Source organism: Kogia breviceps, chromosome 17, assembly GCF_026419965.1.
Source record: "Kogia breviceps isolate mKogBre1 chromosome 17, mKogBre1 haplotype 1, whole genome shotgun sequence".
NCBI lineage: Eukaryota > Metazoa > Chordata > Mammalia > Artiodactyla > Physeteridae > Kogia > Kogia breviceps.
The window spans coordinates 10,585,507-10,601,252 of NC_081326.1; the positions used below are offsets into that span (position 1 = coordinate 10,585,507).

General features: G+C 38.8%; 1 protein-coding gene across 2 annotated transcripts in view; it reads right to left on the reverse strand.

Moving 5' to 3' along the window:
* The window catches only part of ARMC1 (armadillo repeat containing 1), a 35,197-nt gene that overhangs the window by 7,093 nt on the left and 12,358 nt on the right, over window positions 1-15,746 (reverse strand). For both annotated transcript variants that reach the window (XM_059042635.2, XM_067017157.1), the window contains exon 4: window positions 9,492-9,681. In XM_059042635.2, coding sequence (XP_058898618.1) covers window positions 9,492-9,681 — 190 coding nt within the window. The remainder of the gene's footprint in view (window positions 1-9,491; window positions 9,682-15,746) is intronic.

A 15,746-nucleotide genomic window follows, 5' to 3' on the forward strand; every position in this document is an offset into this window, starting at 1 on the left:
TCATTGCTGTGCACGGGCTTTCTCCAGCTGCAGAGAGCAGGGGCTACTCTTCATTGTAGTGCGTGGGCTTCTCATTGTGGTGGCTTCTCTAGTTGCGGCGCACGGGCTCTAGGCGCATGGGCTTCAGAGGTTGTGGCACGCAGGCTCCAGAGCATAGGCTCAGTAGTTGCGGTGCGCGGGCTTAGTTGCTGAGGACCTTCCCGGACCAGGGCTCGAACCCGTGTCCCCTGCATTGGCAGGTGGATTCTTAGCCACTGCACCACCAGGGAAGCCCCAGGACTTTATTTACTCTTAATTTTTTTTTTGTCAAGACTGCATCATTTTGATTACAGAAATTTAATAGTATATTTTAATATACAGTAGGACACATCCTTTTATTACTCTTAGGTATCTTCTTAGTTGTCTACGTGTAAAGGCTTGACATTCATGGCTCCCTTTCTTGGGAACATGCACTCTTCCACAGATATCCACTGGCTCACTCCTAAGTTTTGGTTAAATGTCAGTTTCTCCAAGAGGATTTTTAAACCACCCTATTTAAAACTATAATCCACCATCCCACCCCTTAGCAATCCCTAGCTACCTTCTCTTTATTTTTGTCCATGGAACTTACCACTTCTACTGTACTATAACACTTGGCTTGTTGACTGTCTCCTCCAACTATGAGATTAGCTTAATGAAGTCAAACATAGGATTTATGAGAACTTTTGCTTATTTTGGTCACTGCTGTATCCCTGGTGCCTAAAATAGCACCTGGCACATATCAGGTGCCAGGTTATGCTGCCAATACATTACAGTACAGTTTCAGGGTTAACTTGCTTTTTTGGACTTTAGCAATTACATTTTTAAGATATAGTGGCCTATATATATTTTTAATTAATTTATTTACTTTTGGCTACACTGGCTCTTCGTTGCTGTGCACGGGCTTTCTCTAGTTGTGGCAAGCGGGGGCTACTCTTCATTGCGGTGCACAGGCTTCTCATTGCGGTGGCTTCTCTTGTTGCGGAGCACGGGCTCTAGGCATGCAGGCTTCTGTAATTGTGGCATGTGGGCTCAGTAGTTGTGGCTCGCAGGCTCCAGAGTGCAGGCTCAGTAGCTGTGGCGCATGGGCTTAGCTGCTCCATGGCATGTGGGATCTTCCCGGACCAGGGCTCGAACTCGTGTCCCCTGCGTTGGCAGGTGGATTCTTAACCACTGTGCAACGAGGGAAGCCCCCTATGTGGCCTATATTTTTGTGTGTGTGAGCTTTGTTGGGTTTTACTATTTGGTTTCTACTAGCTTTAAAAAGGAACTGTACTGTTTTCATTCATTAACATTAAACAAATGGTACTGGTGACAATTTATATATCTTAATATCTTTCATTCAATTAATTTACATTTACCAGAACCTGCTTTCTAGAAACTTTTTGGGATCTTCTGGCCCAAGTTTCGATAAGATAGTTGTTAACTTATTTGGCAACGTCATGGATAATATGCATATGAAAAGTTGTGCCCAACCCCTGTTTACTGAATCCTAAATCCTGAGGGCTACGTGCCCCAACACCACAACTAGAAAAAGCTGTGGATAATCCAATGTAACCTACCTGGCAGAGCTAAAGAGATAAGTGGTAATCCACCAGTAGCCACCCCTAAATATGTAAAGGTATATAACTTATCACTGCTCAAGATAACTTCAGGGAGACCTCCAATTACAGTCAAGATGGAGTAACAGGGACCAGATTTACCCTCGAGGCTTAAATAACTAAAAATACAGACAAAATAAAATGACTAAAACAATGATTTCCAGGTGTTGGAAAGCAGACACCCCCGAGAGAAGGAAAGCAAATGAAGTGAGGTTCACCAGCACAGCAGCATATTGCCTGGAAAATATTCAGGCTGCAACTCACAAAGCAGGAAGCCAAGCAGAACCAGCAGTCTCCCCAAGATGAGGACACAAAGGTGAAAATTCAGGGAGGTCAAGGCAACTGTAATTCATAGCACAGAGCATGAGAGGACACAGATGCACAAAGGGGGCCCCTCAGAGAGAAGACACACACCAGAGATCGGCAATGGGTTCCCCTCTGGTTTTCAGCTGAGTGATGACAGGCACACGAATGTGAGGAAACCAGGCTGGAAAGGAATAGAAGGAACCATCCTGCGGACTCACACAGGGCTGAGAACACTTCCTGCCCCCATCAGCCAGAGCAGAGAAAACTGATATACACAGGGCATAGACAGAGAACCCAGAAGAGTATGGCCTCAGTAGTGTAGTAAAATTATCCCTAGGTTAAACGGTGCTGTAGTCTCCCTACCAGAGCTTAAAGGCAAGCCTCAAAAACATCCAATGTTTGCAAGTAACTTAACTGATCCAGAACAAAACTCAAGAATATTTAAAGGCTTTGCATACAAATACATGCTGTATCCCAATATGTAAAATTTGTAATATCTGGCATCCAATCAAAAATTATGAGACATGCAAAGAAGAAAACACAACCCATAACTAGAAAAATCAATCTACAGAAACACACTCAAAAATAACACAGATGACTGAATTAGTTGAGGAAGACATTAAACAGTTACTCTAACCATATTCTGTATGTTCAAGTAGACAAAGTATAAACTGTTAAGGAGATATAAAAAAGGCTCAAATCAAACTTCTAGAGATTAAATAAAATAATGTCTATGGTGAAAAATAACACTGGTTGAGATTAACAGGAAAGTAAATACCGGTAGAAGAAAAATTTAGCAAATATAGCAACAGAAACCATCCAATATGAAAGAGAAAAAAAGACTGAAAATGAAATTAACAGAGTATCAGTGAGCAATGGGACAACTTCACATGGTTGACTATGTCACAGGAATCCCTGAAAGACAGAAAAAACACTTGAAAAAATTGCCAAAAATTTGCTGCAAACTATAAACCCACAGATCCAAGAAGGTGAATAAACATGAAGAAAATGATACCAAGGCACATCATAAACAAACTGATCAAAAGCAATAATAAGAGAGAAACTATTAAAACAGGCAGAGGGAAAAAATAAGATACATTACATATAGAAGAACAAAAAAAACAATGACAGAATTCTGAATAGAAACAATACAAGGGAGAAGACAGTGGGACAATAGTCGTAAAGTATGATAAGAAAATGAACTGCCATCTAGAGTTCTATACACATAAAAATATCTTTCAAAAGAAAAATACAATAAGGACTTTTCCAGATACACAAAACTCAAAGAGTTAGAGACTTCAATATCCATCTGACTTTTTTAAAAAACTAATTATTTATTTTTTGGCTGCATGGCGTCTTCACTGCTGTGCGCGGGCTTTCTCTAGTTGCAGCAAGTGGCATCTGCTCCTAGTTGTGGTGCATGGGCTTCTCACTGCGGTGGCTTCTCTTGTTGCAGAGCAAGGGCTCTAGACACATGTGCTTCAGTAGTTGTGGCATGCGGGCTCAGCAGTTGTGGCTCCTGGGCTTAGTTGCTCCCCGACATGTGGGATCTTCCTGGACCAGGGCTCAAACCCATGTCGCCTGCGTTGGCAGGAGGGTTCTTAACCACTGCGCCACCAGGGAAGCCCATCTGATTTTCAAAAATGGATAGAACAGCTGGACAGAAGATCAACAAGGAAGAAGACGACTTAACACTGTAAACCAACTAAACCTAACAGACACTTGTAGAACACTCCAACCAAAGGAATATACATTCTCAAGTGCACATGGAACATTCGCCAGGATAGACCTTTAGGCCACAAGACAAGCCCCAACAAGTGGAAAAGGATTGAAATCATGCATATGAAATGAGATCAGAAATTGGTAACAGAAGGAAATTTGGGAAATTAAACAACAAACTCCTAAACAACCAATGGGTTAAACAAGAAATCACCAAAAAAAATTATAAAATACTTTCAGATGAATGAAACAAAAAACTACATACCAAATCTGATGGTATGCAGAGATAGTAGTGCTTAGAGGGGAAGTTATAGCTATAATAACTACATTAAAGTAGAAGAAAATCTCAAACCAATTACCTAATATTCCATTTAAGAAATAAGAAAAAAGGGCTTCCCTGATGGCACAGTGGTTAATAATCCACCTGCCAATGCAGGGGACATGGGTTCGAGCCCTGGTCCGGGCAGATCCCACATGCTGAGGAGCAACTAAGCCTGTGCGCCACAACTACTGAGCCTGCGCTCTAGAGCCCGCGATCCACAACTACTGAGCCCATGAGCCCGTGTGCCTAGAGCCCGTGCTCTGCAAGAAGAGAAGCCACTGCAGTGAGAAGCCTGCTTGCTGCAACTAGAGAAAGGCGGTGCTCAGCAACAAAGACTCAACACAGCCCCCCCCCAAAAAAAGAAACAAGAAAAAGAAGAGCAAACTAAACCCAAAGCAAATGGAAGGAAGGAAATAATAAAGATTAGAGCAGGGGAAAAAAGAACTAGAGAATGGGAGAGGCGTGGAAAGAAAAATCGATGAAACCACAAGTTGGTTCTTTGGAAAGAGCAACAAAATTGATAAACCTTTAGCTAGACTGACCAAGAAAAGAGAGGAAGAAGACTCAAATTACAAAGAGCAGGAATAAAAGAGGATATATTATGACCAATCTTACCAAAAGAAAAGGATTATAAGCGAATACTATGAACAACTGTATGCCAACACATCAGATAACCTCTATGAAATATATTCCTCAAAAGATAAAACCATAAACTGACTCAAGAAAATACGAATAAACCTATACAACGAGTAAAGAAACTGAATTAATAATCAGAACATTTCCCACAAAGAAAAGCCCAGGACCAGATGGCTTCACTGGTGAATTCTACTAAATGTATAAAGAAGAGTAACATCTATCCTTCAGAAACTCATCCAGACACTTCCCAACTCCTCTTATGAAGCCAGGATTACCCTGATACCAAAACCAGAAAAAGACAGTACGAGGGAAAAAAAGACTACAAAGACTCCACATACATCTGTATGAATACAGATGCAAAATGCCTCAATAATATGCCAGCAAACTGAATCCAGAAGCACATTAAAAAGATTATGCACCATGACCAACTGGGATTTATCCTAGGAATGAAGGGTTAGTTCAACATATGAAAATCAACTGATGCAACACATGATATTAACAGAACTAACTCATCTCAAGAATAAGGACAAATAAGCAATCCTTTTAAAAAATGGACAAAGAATGAACAGACATTTCTCCCAAAGAGAAAATCTGTGATAAATTAAAGACATACACAATAAACCCTAAGTCAACCACTAAAAATGGCCAATAAGCACGCGGAAAGATACCACCATTGTAATTAGGTAAATGCAAATCAAAATCACAATAAAATACCACTTCACACCCACCAGAATAGCTATTTTTTTAAGAAATGGAAAATAAGAAATGTTGGCAGGGATGTGGAGAAACTTGACCCCTCACACCTTGCTGATGGGAATGTAAAACGCATTGGCCACTGTGGAAAACAGTCTGGCAGTTGCTCGAAAAGCTAAACGTATCATCCAGCAATTCTACCCTTAAGAATATACCCAAGAGAACTGAGGACATATATCCACACAAAAATCTGTACATAAATGTTCATAGCAGAATTATTCACAATAGCCAAAAGGTGGAAATAAGCCAAATGTCCATCCTCAGCAGACCTGTAAGATGCACTATAAGAAATGTTAATGGAGTCTTTCAGGCAGAAGGAAAATGATATTAGATGAAAATCTATATTTACACAAAGGAATAAAGAGCCCCAGAAATGGTAAACATGTGGATAGACAGAAAATACTCTTACTTTTTAATGTCTTTAAATACTTATAAATGGTTAAAATGGATGGTAATTCTATGCTAAGTGTAATTTACCACACAAAAAAATTTTAATCAAAAAAAAGAATACTCGGGCTTCCCTGGTGGCGCAGTGGTTGAGAATCCGCCTGCCGATGCAGGAGACAAGGGTTCGTGCCCCGGTCCGGGAAGATCCCACATGCCGCGGAGCAACTAAGCCCGTGAGCCGTGGCCGCTGAGCCTGCGCGTCCGGAGCCTGTGCTCCGCAACGGGAGAGGCCACAGCAGTGAGAGGCCCGCGTACCGCAAAAAAAAAAAAAAAAAAAAGAATACTTAATGTAATAACAAAGTAATTTGGGGTTTATAACATATGCAGAAGTAAAACATATAACAAGAACACAAAGGCAGATGAAAGTATAGTGTTATTAAGTGTCTCATGCATGAAGTGATTAGTGTTAATTGAAGCTAGACTGATAAGTTAGATACAGAAAATAAACCCTAAATAAAATTAAAAAAAAAAAAGATACACAAAATAAACCCAAACCAACCAACATAAAAGAAAGGAAGGAAAGAGAATTAAGGCAAATAACAAAGGAGGTAAAATGCAATCATAAAAAACTTTCAATTAATCCAAAAGGCAGAAAAAGAGAACAAGGAACACACGGGACAAATAGAAAGCAATTAGCAAGACGGTTGTTTTAAATCCAATCATATTAAGGGCAAATGATCCCAGCACTCCTGTTAAAAGGCAGAAATTTTTCGACTGGATTAAAAAAGCAAGGCCCTTGGGGCTTCCCTGGTGGCACAGTGGTTGAGAGTCCACCTGCTGATGCAGGGGACGTGGGTTCGTGTCCCAGTCTGGGAAGATCCCACATGCTGCAGAGCGGCTGGGCCCGTGACCCATGGCCGCTGAGCCTGTGCTCCGCAATGGGAGAGGCTACAACAGTGAGAGGCTCGCGTACCAAAAAAAAAAATAAAAATAAATAAAAATGCAAGGCCCAACTATATGGTGCCTATAAGAAACCCATATGAAATACAGACACAAATAGAAGATACACACTATAATCAAAAGAACGCTTCAGCAGCTAATATTAAAAGCAAACAAGGGACTTCCCTGGCAGTCCACTGGTTAAGACCTCGCCTTCCAATACAGGGGGTGTGGGTTCAATTCCTGGTCAGGGAGCTAAGATCCTACGTGCCTTGTGGCCAAAAAACCAAAACCTAAGCAATATTGTAACAAATTCAATAAAGACTTTAAAAATGGTCCACATAAAAAAAAAATTAAAAAAAAAGCAGACAAGGTAGAATGAGTTGAGAAAAAACTACACTGTACAACTACTGTATAATACTTTAAAAGACTGTACAATTGGTATGACATTTTCCTTAAACGTTTGGTAGAATTCACCAATAAAGATATCAAGGCCAAAACCTGTCTTTATGGAAAGGTTTTTAACTATGAATCCAATTTCTTTGATAAACATAGAGCTATTCATTCAGGTTATCCATTTCTTTTTGAGTGAGCTTTGGCAATCCATCTTTCAAGAAATTTTCCTGTTTCATCTACATTATCAAATTTATTGGCATAAAGTTATTCAAAATATTCACTTATTTTCCTTTCAATGTCCATATTAAAAGATCTACAGCAATGCTGTCTCATTTCTGATCCTGATATTTTGTGACTTCTCTCTTTTATTCTTGATCAATTTGGCTAGGTTTATCAATTTAATTTATCATGTCAAAGATCAGCTTTTGATTTCATTGATTTTTCTGTTTTCCATTCCACTGATTTGTTTTTTTTGTTTCTTCTCTTCTGCTTACTTTGGATTTAATTTGCTCTTCTTTTTCTAGTTTAAGATAGAAGCTTAAGTCACTGAGACCTTTTCCTTTTTGTATATAAATATTCAGGCATTTGGTGCTAATGAATTCCCCTCTAAGCTCTGCTTTACATGCTTCACACAAATTCTGATACTACATCTTTTTTAAAATTAATTAATTAATTTATTTTTGGCTGCACTGGGTCTTCATTGCTGCACGCAGACTTTCTCTAGTTGCAGAGAGCGGGGGCTACTCTTTGTTGCAGTGCACAGGCTTCCCATTGTGGTGGCTTCTCTTTGTTGCAGAGCAAGGGCTCTAGGTGCATGGGCTTCAGTAGTTGAGGCATGCGGGCTCAGCAGTTGTGGCTCACAGGCTCTAGAGCGCAGGCTCAGTAGTTGTGGCGCACGGGCTTAGTTGCTCCACAACATGTGGGATCGTCCTGGATGAGGGCTTGAACCCACGTCCCCTGCATTGGCAGGCGGATTCTTAACCACTGTGCCACCAGGGAAGCCCCACATTTTCATTTTTATTCAGTTCAAAATACTTCCTAATTTCTCCTTTGACTCCTTCATTGACCCATGGATCATTATTATTTTTTTTTTTTTTTGCGGTACACGGGCCTCTAACTGCTGTGGCCTCTCCCACCGCGGAGCACAGGCTCCAGACGCGCAGGCCCAGCGGCCATGGCTCATGGGCACAGCCGCTCTGTGGCATGTGGGATCCTCCCGGACCAGGGCACGAACCAGTGTCCCCCGCATCGGCAGGCGGACTCTCAACCACTGCACCACCAGGGAAACCCGACCCATGGATTATTTTAGAAATGTGTTAGTTTCCAAAATTCTTAGGGGGCTTTCCAGGTATCTTTCTGTGATTGATTTCTAACTTGCTTTTCATTGTGCTCAGAGAACACACTTTGCTTGGTTCTAATTCTTTTAAATCAGGGCTTGTTTTATGGGACACAATATGGTCTATCTTGGTAAATGTTTCACGTGCACATGAAAAGAATGAATATTATCTTGCTGCTGAGTGGGGCTTCCTATAAATATCAGTTAGGTTAAGTTGGTTGTTAGTGTTGCATCTTCTATATCCCTGTTGATTTTCTGTATACTTGTTCTATTAATTGAGACATCGGTATTCAAATCTCCAGCTATAGTTGTGCATTTATTTCTCCTTGCATTTTCATCAGTTTTTGCTTCATATACTTTGAAGTTCTATTACTAGGGCATAAATATTTACAATGGTTATGTCCTTTGAATAACTGACCTGTTAAGCACAAAATGCCCCTCTTTATCAGAATAAAATGCTAATATTGGGAGTTATTTTTTTTAAAAATTATTTTTGTTTATCTATTTTTGGCTGTGTTGGGTCTTCGTTGCTGCATGCAGGCTTTCTCTAGTTGTAGCAAGCGGGGGCTACTCTTTGTTGCAGTCTGTGGGCTTCTCATTGTCGTGGCTTCTCTTATTGTGGAGCATGGGATCTAGGCACGTGGGCTTCAGTAGTTGTGGCACATGGGCTCAGTAGTTGTGGCTTGCGGGCTCTAGAGCACAGGCTCAGTAGTTGTGGCACATGTGTTTAGTTGCTCCGCAGTATGTGGGATCTTCCCGGACCAGGACTCGAACCCGTGTCCCGTGCATTGGCAGGTGGATTCTTAACCACTGTGCCACCAGGGGAGCCAGGGACTTATTCTCCTTTGATTTCTTCATTGACCCATGGATTATTATTATTATTATTATTTTTTTTTTTGTGGTACATGGGCCTCTCACTGCTGTGGCCTCTCCCGCCGCAGAGCACAGGCTCCGGACATGCAGGCCCAGCGGCCATGGCTCACGGGCCATGATCGTTAGCAGGTGACACTGCGATAACCAGTTAACATGATTTCTCTCTCCCATGTTATTATGAACCATGTGTTTATAAAAGTCTTACCGTATCATCAAGACCATCTATATGCAAAACCACTGTTTTGGCACGTTTGTTTGTGGTTCCCAGAAAAAACTGAGCTTTCCTTCGACGTGAATTCATTTCATTGAAACTATCACCATCTGCCATATTGGAAGACTGAAGAATTTCATAGATTTCAGAGGCCAGCAGTTTTGTTTCTCCTGGAGTTGTAGTCCTTGAAAAGAAACATAAATTAACAAAGTAGTCTTGTCACTTCTACTGATTCTGTAATTTTATTCCTCAACTTGGCAAAATCTTGTTTTCTTCATTCTGATGTATATTTTATTTCTAGAGTCACACAGGCTATATCTACTTTGATAAACAAAGCAACTACAGACCACAGACTGGCAAAAATGGTTATAGAAAATAAATACTCCCACCACCGCTATTTTTAACTTCCTTTATTTCATAGTTCAAAGTGTCACCATTTTCATACAGTAATAAATTCCTTTCTGGAAGATTTTCAATTTCTATCTACTTAAAACCAAAAGGTTTTAAAAGAATAACATAGTCAAATCAACATAATGGTCCCACTGTTATTCTAAGTAATTTTTTTCTGGTATACCTCATAGGACTAATTTTTTTGCTGCCCTTCCTATGAAACAGTTAAGGGAATACCTCTATAGACACCAATCTCCCTTAAAGCTAAGTAAAATTTTGTCTTAGGCAAAATGAAATTTGCAAAAGCATATAAGCAAAACTGAAGTAAAAACAAATGGTTCTGAAGAACCTAGGGGTGGGACAGGAATAAAGACGCAGACCTAGAGAATGGACTTGAGGACATGGGGAGGGAGAAGGGTAAGCTGGGACAAAGTGAGAGAGTGGCATGGACATATATACACTATCTAATGTAAAACAGATAGCTAGTGGGAAGCAGCTGCATAGCACAGGGAGATCAGCTCGGTGCTTTGTGACCACCTAGAGGGATGGGATAGGGAGGGGATGTGAGGATATATGTATACATTTCGCTGATTCACTTTGTTATACAGCAGAAACTAACAACACTGTAAAGCAATTATACTCCAATAAAGATGTAAAAAAAAAAAAAAAACGAAGTTACTTCTTGATCTGGGCACTATATGAGGTATCACAAATATCTATGCATGTTGCTGTTCAATAAATTAATTATAAATAATTATTGCCTTATTTTTTTAAATGCTTTTAAAACCAAAAAGAAAAAGCCAAGAACATCTACAGATTTGGAAGGAGGTATATTAGTCTTTAAAAAAAAATAAAAAAAAATTACTATTCAATACTGTGATTCAAAACATTCAAGTACAAAAAGTCTAGAGTTATATGGTACACTTGGCCCTGAACATAAGAAAGACTGTATAATTAAACAAGTATTAATTGCCCTAATCTTCTTAGGCAAGTGAAAATTGAAAGAGATGATTAATGCCCTGTATTTAGTTGTCTTTAAAATATGACACCCAAGAAAAGACTATCTTGAAAAGCTCTTTCATCTAAATAATTGGAATTCTGCTCTCAGTAATTTACTATTCCATAATGAAGTATACTGATTCCTCACCACTTTTTCTAAATAGTTATCTATATTGAAAATGTTCAAAATGTTATTCATAAAACACAACTGAAAGGTGAACTTTGATCTTCATTATATATCAAAAATAATTTTCATTTTGAATGTATTTCCTCATTGGTCATAAATACCAATTCACTAATTCTATACAGATGCTACTAATAACATTTTATACTACCTATAAAAGCCAGTTAAGACTTCCATATACTTCATGAAAGCAGTGAATATACTTATTTTAATGTTAAAGACTTGCTATTATCTTTTGAAGATCTTCACAACTTTTCCTTTAGGAGTTGGTTTTGCTTTTTTTTTCCTGTGTTGTTCACTAAGAAAAAGTGTTCTTATAAGATTTATGCAACTCAGAAAATCATCCTTCATCTTTCAATGCAAAACCAATCCTAACTTAAAAAGGGTTCTAAGAAGGCAGTCAACAGCTCTGCTTAGGTAACAATGAAGTCCAAAGGCAGGAAAACTATGATCCTTGAGCAAAAGTCTGTCATTTACGTATCATCTATGGCTGCCTTGACCCACAAGGGCAGAGCTGAGTGCCGCAACAGAGACTGTGAGCCCAACAAAGCCTAAAATAGTTACTATCTCGTTTCTTATTTTACAGAAAAAAAGTTGCCACCCTCTGTTCTAAAAACTTTACAAAAAACAACATAAAAATCAAGGCAAAATGGAGCAGCATTTTCAAGAATCACAAGAAAACAAAAGGTGAACCATGGATCCAGTCCAGTTGTCCTTCAAGTATCAAGGTTACAGAAAAGGAGTTTCAAACATGAAAGAACTCAAGGAATATTAGAGTCTTACTTGAGCAATCTACTAGAGAATTAAGCTTCAACCAACAAAGAGATGACTGGGAAAACTTCAGCAAAAGGACTGATGATGAGCATTTTACACATTTAACTGTAGATCTACACTTAAAACTAAAGTGGAAAAGAGAATAGAATATATAAATGTTCTGATAAAGTAGAAAAAATGCAACTTAAAAAAAGAAAGGAAAAGGGAGAAGAAAAGGGAAAAGTAGAAAAAGTCATTGACTATGGGAGTGAAAAGATTACCATTAAAACTAACAAGCAAGATGGTGAAAGTTTAAATAAGAAAACAGAAAACTTAGAACATTGCTTTAAAGTATAAGTACAAAGGTAACCACTATAACAATAAGACAAATCAGAAGAAATTTTCAAGATAAAAGAAGAAAACAGCAGGCACAGAAACACAACTATTATATTATACATGGTAATTACAACAAAAATGGGTTAAGATGAAATATATCAGTAACAGCAATAAATATAAATGGACCTAGCATATTAATTTAAAAGATTTTTTATTTTAATTTTGTTGGAGTATAGTTGATTTACAATGTTGTGTTAGTTTCAGGTGTACAGCAGAGTGATTCCGTTATACATATACATATATTAATTCTTTTTCAGATTCTTTTCCCATGTAGGTTATTGAGTAGATAGAGTTCCCTGTGCTATACAGTAGGTCCTTGTTGGTTATCTATTTCATATATAGTAGTGTGTGTATGTTAATCCCAAGCTCCTACCTTATTCCCCTCACTAAAAGATTTTCATTTTGACTCACAAAACAAGACACGACTAAAAGTGATTCAGAAATAAAGGAATGGGCAAGTGTAGATGAGGCAAATAAAAACAAGGAGAACAGGAATTGTGTACTGATATCACACAAAGTAGAATTCCAGCCCCAAATCCAAGCATTAAACATGACAAAGGACACATTTTTTTCTCCTAAAATACATACTTCACAATGACTACATACAAGTTATGAAGACATATATAGCAAACAACAACATGTATGGAGAAAGAATAAGGCAAATGTTCAAATAATAAAACAAGGGACTTCCCTGGTGGTCCAGTGGTTAAGACTCTGTGCTACCAGTGCAGGAGGCCTGGGTTTGATCCCTGGTCAGGGAACTAGATCCCACATGCTGGAACTAATAGGCCGCATGCCTCAACTAAAAGACCCCCGCACGCCACGACAAAGATCTCATGCCGCAACTAAGACCCAGGGCAGCCAAAATAAATAAATATTTAAAAAAACAAAAACACAGTAAAACAAATGGTAAAATGTTAAAATTTGGGGACTACCAGTGTACTTATCTAGGCATTGGTGTACTGTTTGTACAACTTTTCTGAAAGTCTGATGTCATTTCAAACTAAAGTTTAAAAAAATATGTATGTATAAACATATTTAAATGAAAAGATAAATGGCAATATGGATTTTCTTTTTTTGTATTTTTGAATTTTTATAAATAAACCACATACTGCATACTTGTAATAAGATTTTTAAATAGTATTTTAAAGAAAATAAAAGAACACAGAAGAAAGGCATAAAGAAATGAAGCACATACTTTTCATCCAAGATTTAAGCAAGAAGAATAGACCACCATTACTATGACACTGTTTCAAAATCTAGAATTTTAGGAAGTTCTCCAGATGAAATGAGGTATTTTAAAGTTGAGATGCCACATTTTATTAAAGTGACTTTTATTTATAGCATACTTCATGTTAGGTATTCACAAGTGCTTTTACAAAATACATTTTGCATCAGAAGTATTACTCCTGAAATAACAATTAACAAATGTCTTAAACTGCATTTAGATATTTTCCTAGATTGACATTTTGAAAATTCTCTTCACAAAGGAATCCAGGGTAAAAAATAAAATGTAAAAAGGTTCTAACCTCTAAGGACAAGTTTTCATTTATGGAAGATTAAAATTAGAACAAAAAGCCAGATTCATTCTGAGTGACAGAGAACTGAAAATTCTCTTCACAATTGAAGAACTGAAAGTAACAGTGACTTTGAAATCAATCCAACTGTCGATCTGTAAGCACCAATTTGACCTAAACGTTAAGTCAAACCTGCTGTTGAATAAGGTGCTAAAATCTCAGCAAAATTTTGTAGCAAAACATAATTCTGTGATTAAAGGGCAAAAATTTTAATACACAGAATTTTCCTTGTTTTATGAAACATTGCTCTCTGCTTCTACTGTTAAGAATAACCTCCACTCTCCCCACCTACTTCTGCTTTCTGGTTTCCCCCTTGATCACTCCAGATGAAGGTTTCTCTTCAGTCAATAAAGCAGCGTCCCTCCACAACAGATTTTCTTTGTTCTATGGGTCTTACTGGGGTATAGGAAGATCCTTTTGCTGCTTCCCTAGTTGTATAGTTTCACAGAATCATAGCTAAATCTCCCCCTAACTCAGTATTCCGAAACAGAGAGAAAAACTGATCCGAATGCCACCCTTACTGCCTAGCTGTCATGGGGCAGCCACATCAATGAAAACAATTCGGGTATAATATAGATCTCTTGTGCTATGGCTTACCAAGATGACCTGTATAAGAATGGAAGAGTGGTAAATCAGTCATCTGTATCTGCCAACACAGATGTCAAAATGCAAAATGTCTAAAGAACGTATGTCTATAGTGTCAAAACAATTATGCATATATAAAACTCACCCTGCTCTATGAGATAAAAACTTTTCCTTTTGATTTTTTAAGAATTTTTAATACAGTTATCCAAAAGAAAAAAGTAAATGAGGAGAAAATAATAACGCCAGAGCAATCTAATTTCTTATAAAAGGAAAATGAGGGACTTCCCTGGTGGTCCAATGGTAAAGAATCCACCTTCCAATGCAAGGGAATGGGGTTTGATCCCTGGTCAGAGAACTAAGATCGCACATGCCGTGGGGCAACTAAGCCCGTGTGCCACAACTACTGAGCGAGCCCATGTGCCCTGGAGCCCCGGCATTCTGGAACCTCCTTGCCACAACTATAGAGACCACGCGCCCTGGAGCCCTGCACCACAACTAGAGAAAAGAAAACCCGCAGGCCACAACTAGAGAGAAGTCCGCGTGCCGCAACAAAAGATCCCCCCCCCCATGCCTCAATGAAGATCCTGCACGCTGCAACTAAGACCCGACGCAGCCAAAAATAAATAAAATAAATAAATAAATATATAATAAAAGAAAATCATGTCCAAGCCATGAGATTATTCACAACACAAAGCTAAACATGCTGAACCAAAACCTGATTCTAATACTTCACAGTCTTAATGTTTACAAGCTAAAACACACAGTTTTATTGACCTTCTGATAACAGTAACTAATAAATTCTAAGATGATTATTTTGGTAAACAGAGGTGACTTTTAAAAAAGCTTGAAAGGTAACCTTCAAATCTGAGATCTCCAACAGCCAAATGAGCTGGAAAATATATATACAAATCATTACATCATATCTCCACTTTTGAGGGGGTAATAGGACCAAATTATAATGGCGTATGCAATGAATGCATACCTGTTTTACTGCTGGAGGAGCCAGCAAAGATCACTGCCGTGTCCTAAAAAATATACCTCATTTGAATCAAAGAGAAGCTGCTTGTGGCAACCTTGCAGACACTCTGCTTGGATCTCCCTTTAAGAAGGAAACCTGCCCTTTGGCTACAGGGAGTAGAGTAGTAGAGCCATCAGCAGTAGTGGCTTTGAGATCTCTCACACCATTCAATCCTTCATTCCATGGCCTGACTTTTCCCAGGAAGACCCCACCCAATGCCTGGGCAGCTGGGGGGGGGCGGGGGCGCACTATAGGGCCTGGCCATTTCTGCCCAATGCAAGACTCATCTACAGGGTGATCCTTGGTTTGGAGCTCCCCCTTGAGCTGTCTGTCAGATTTGCATTGCA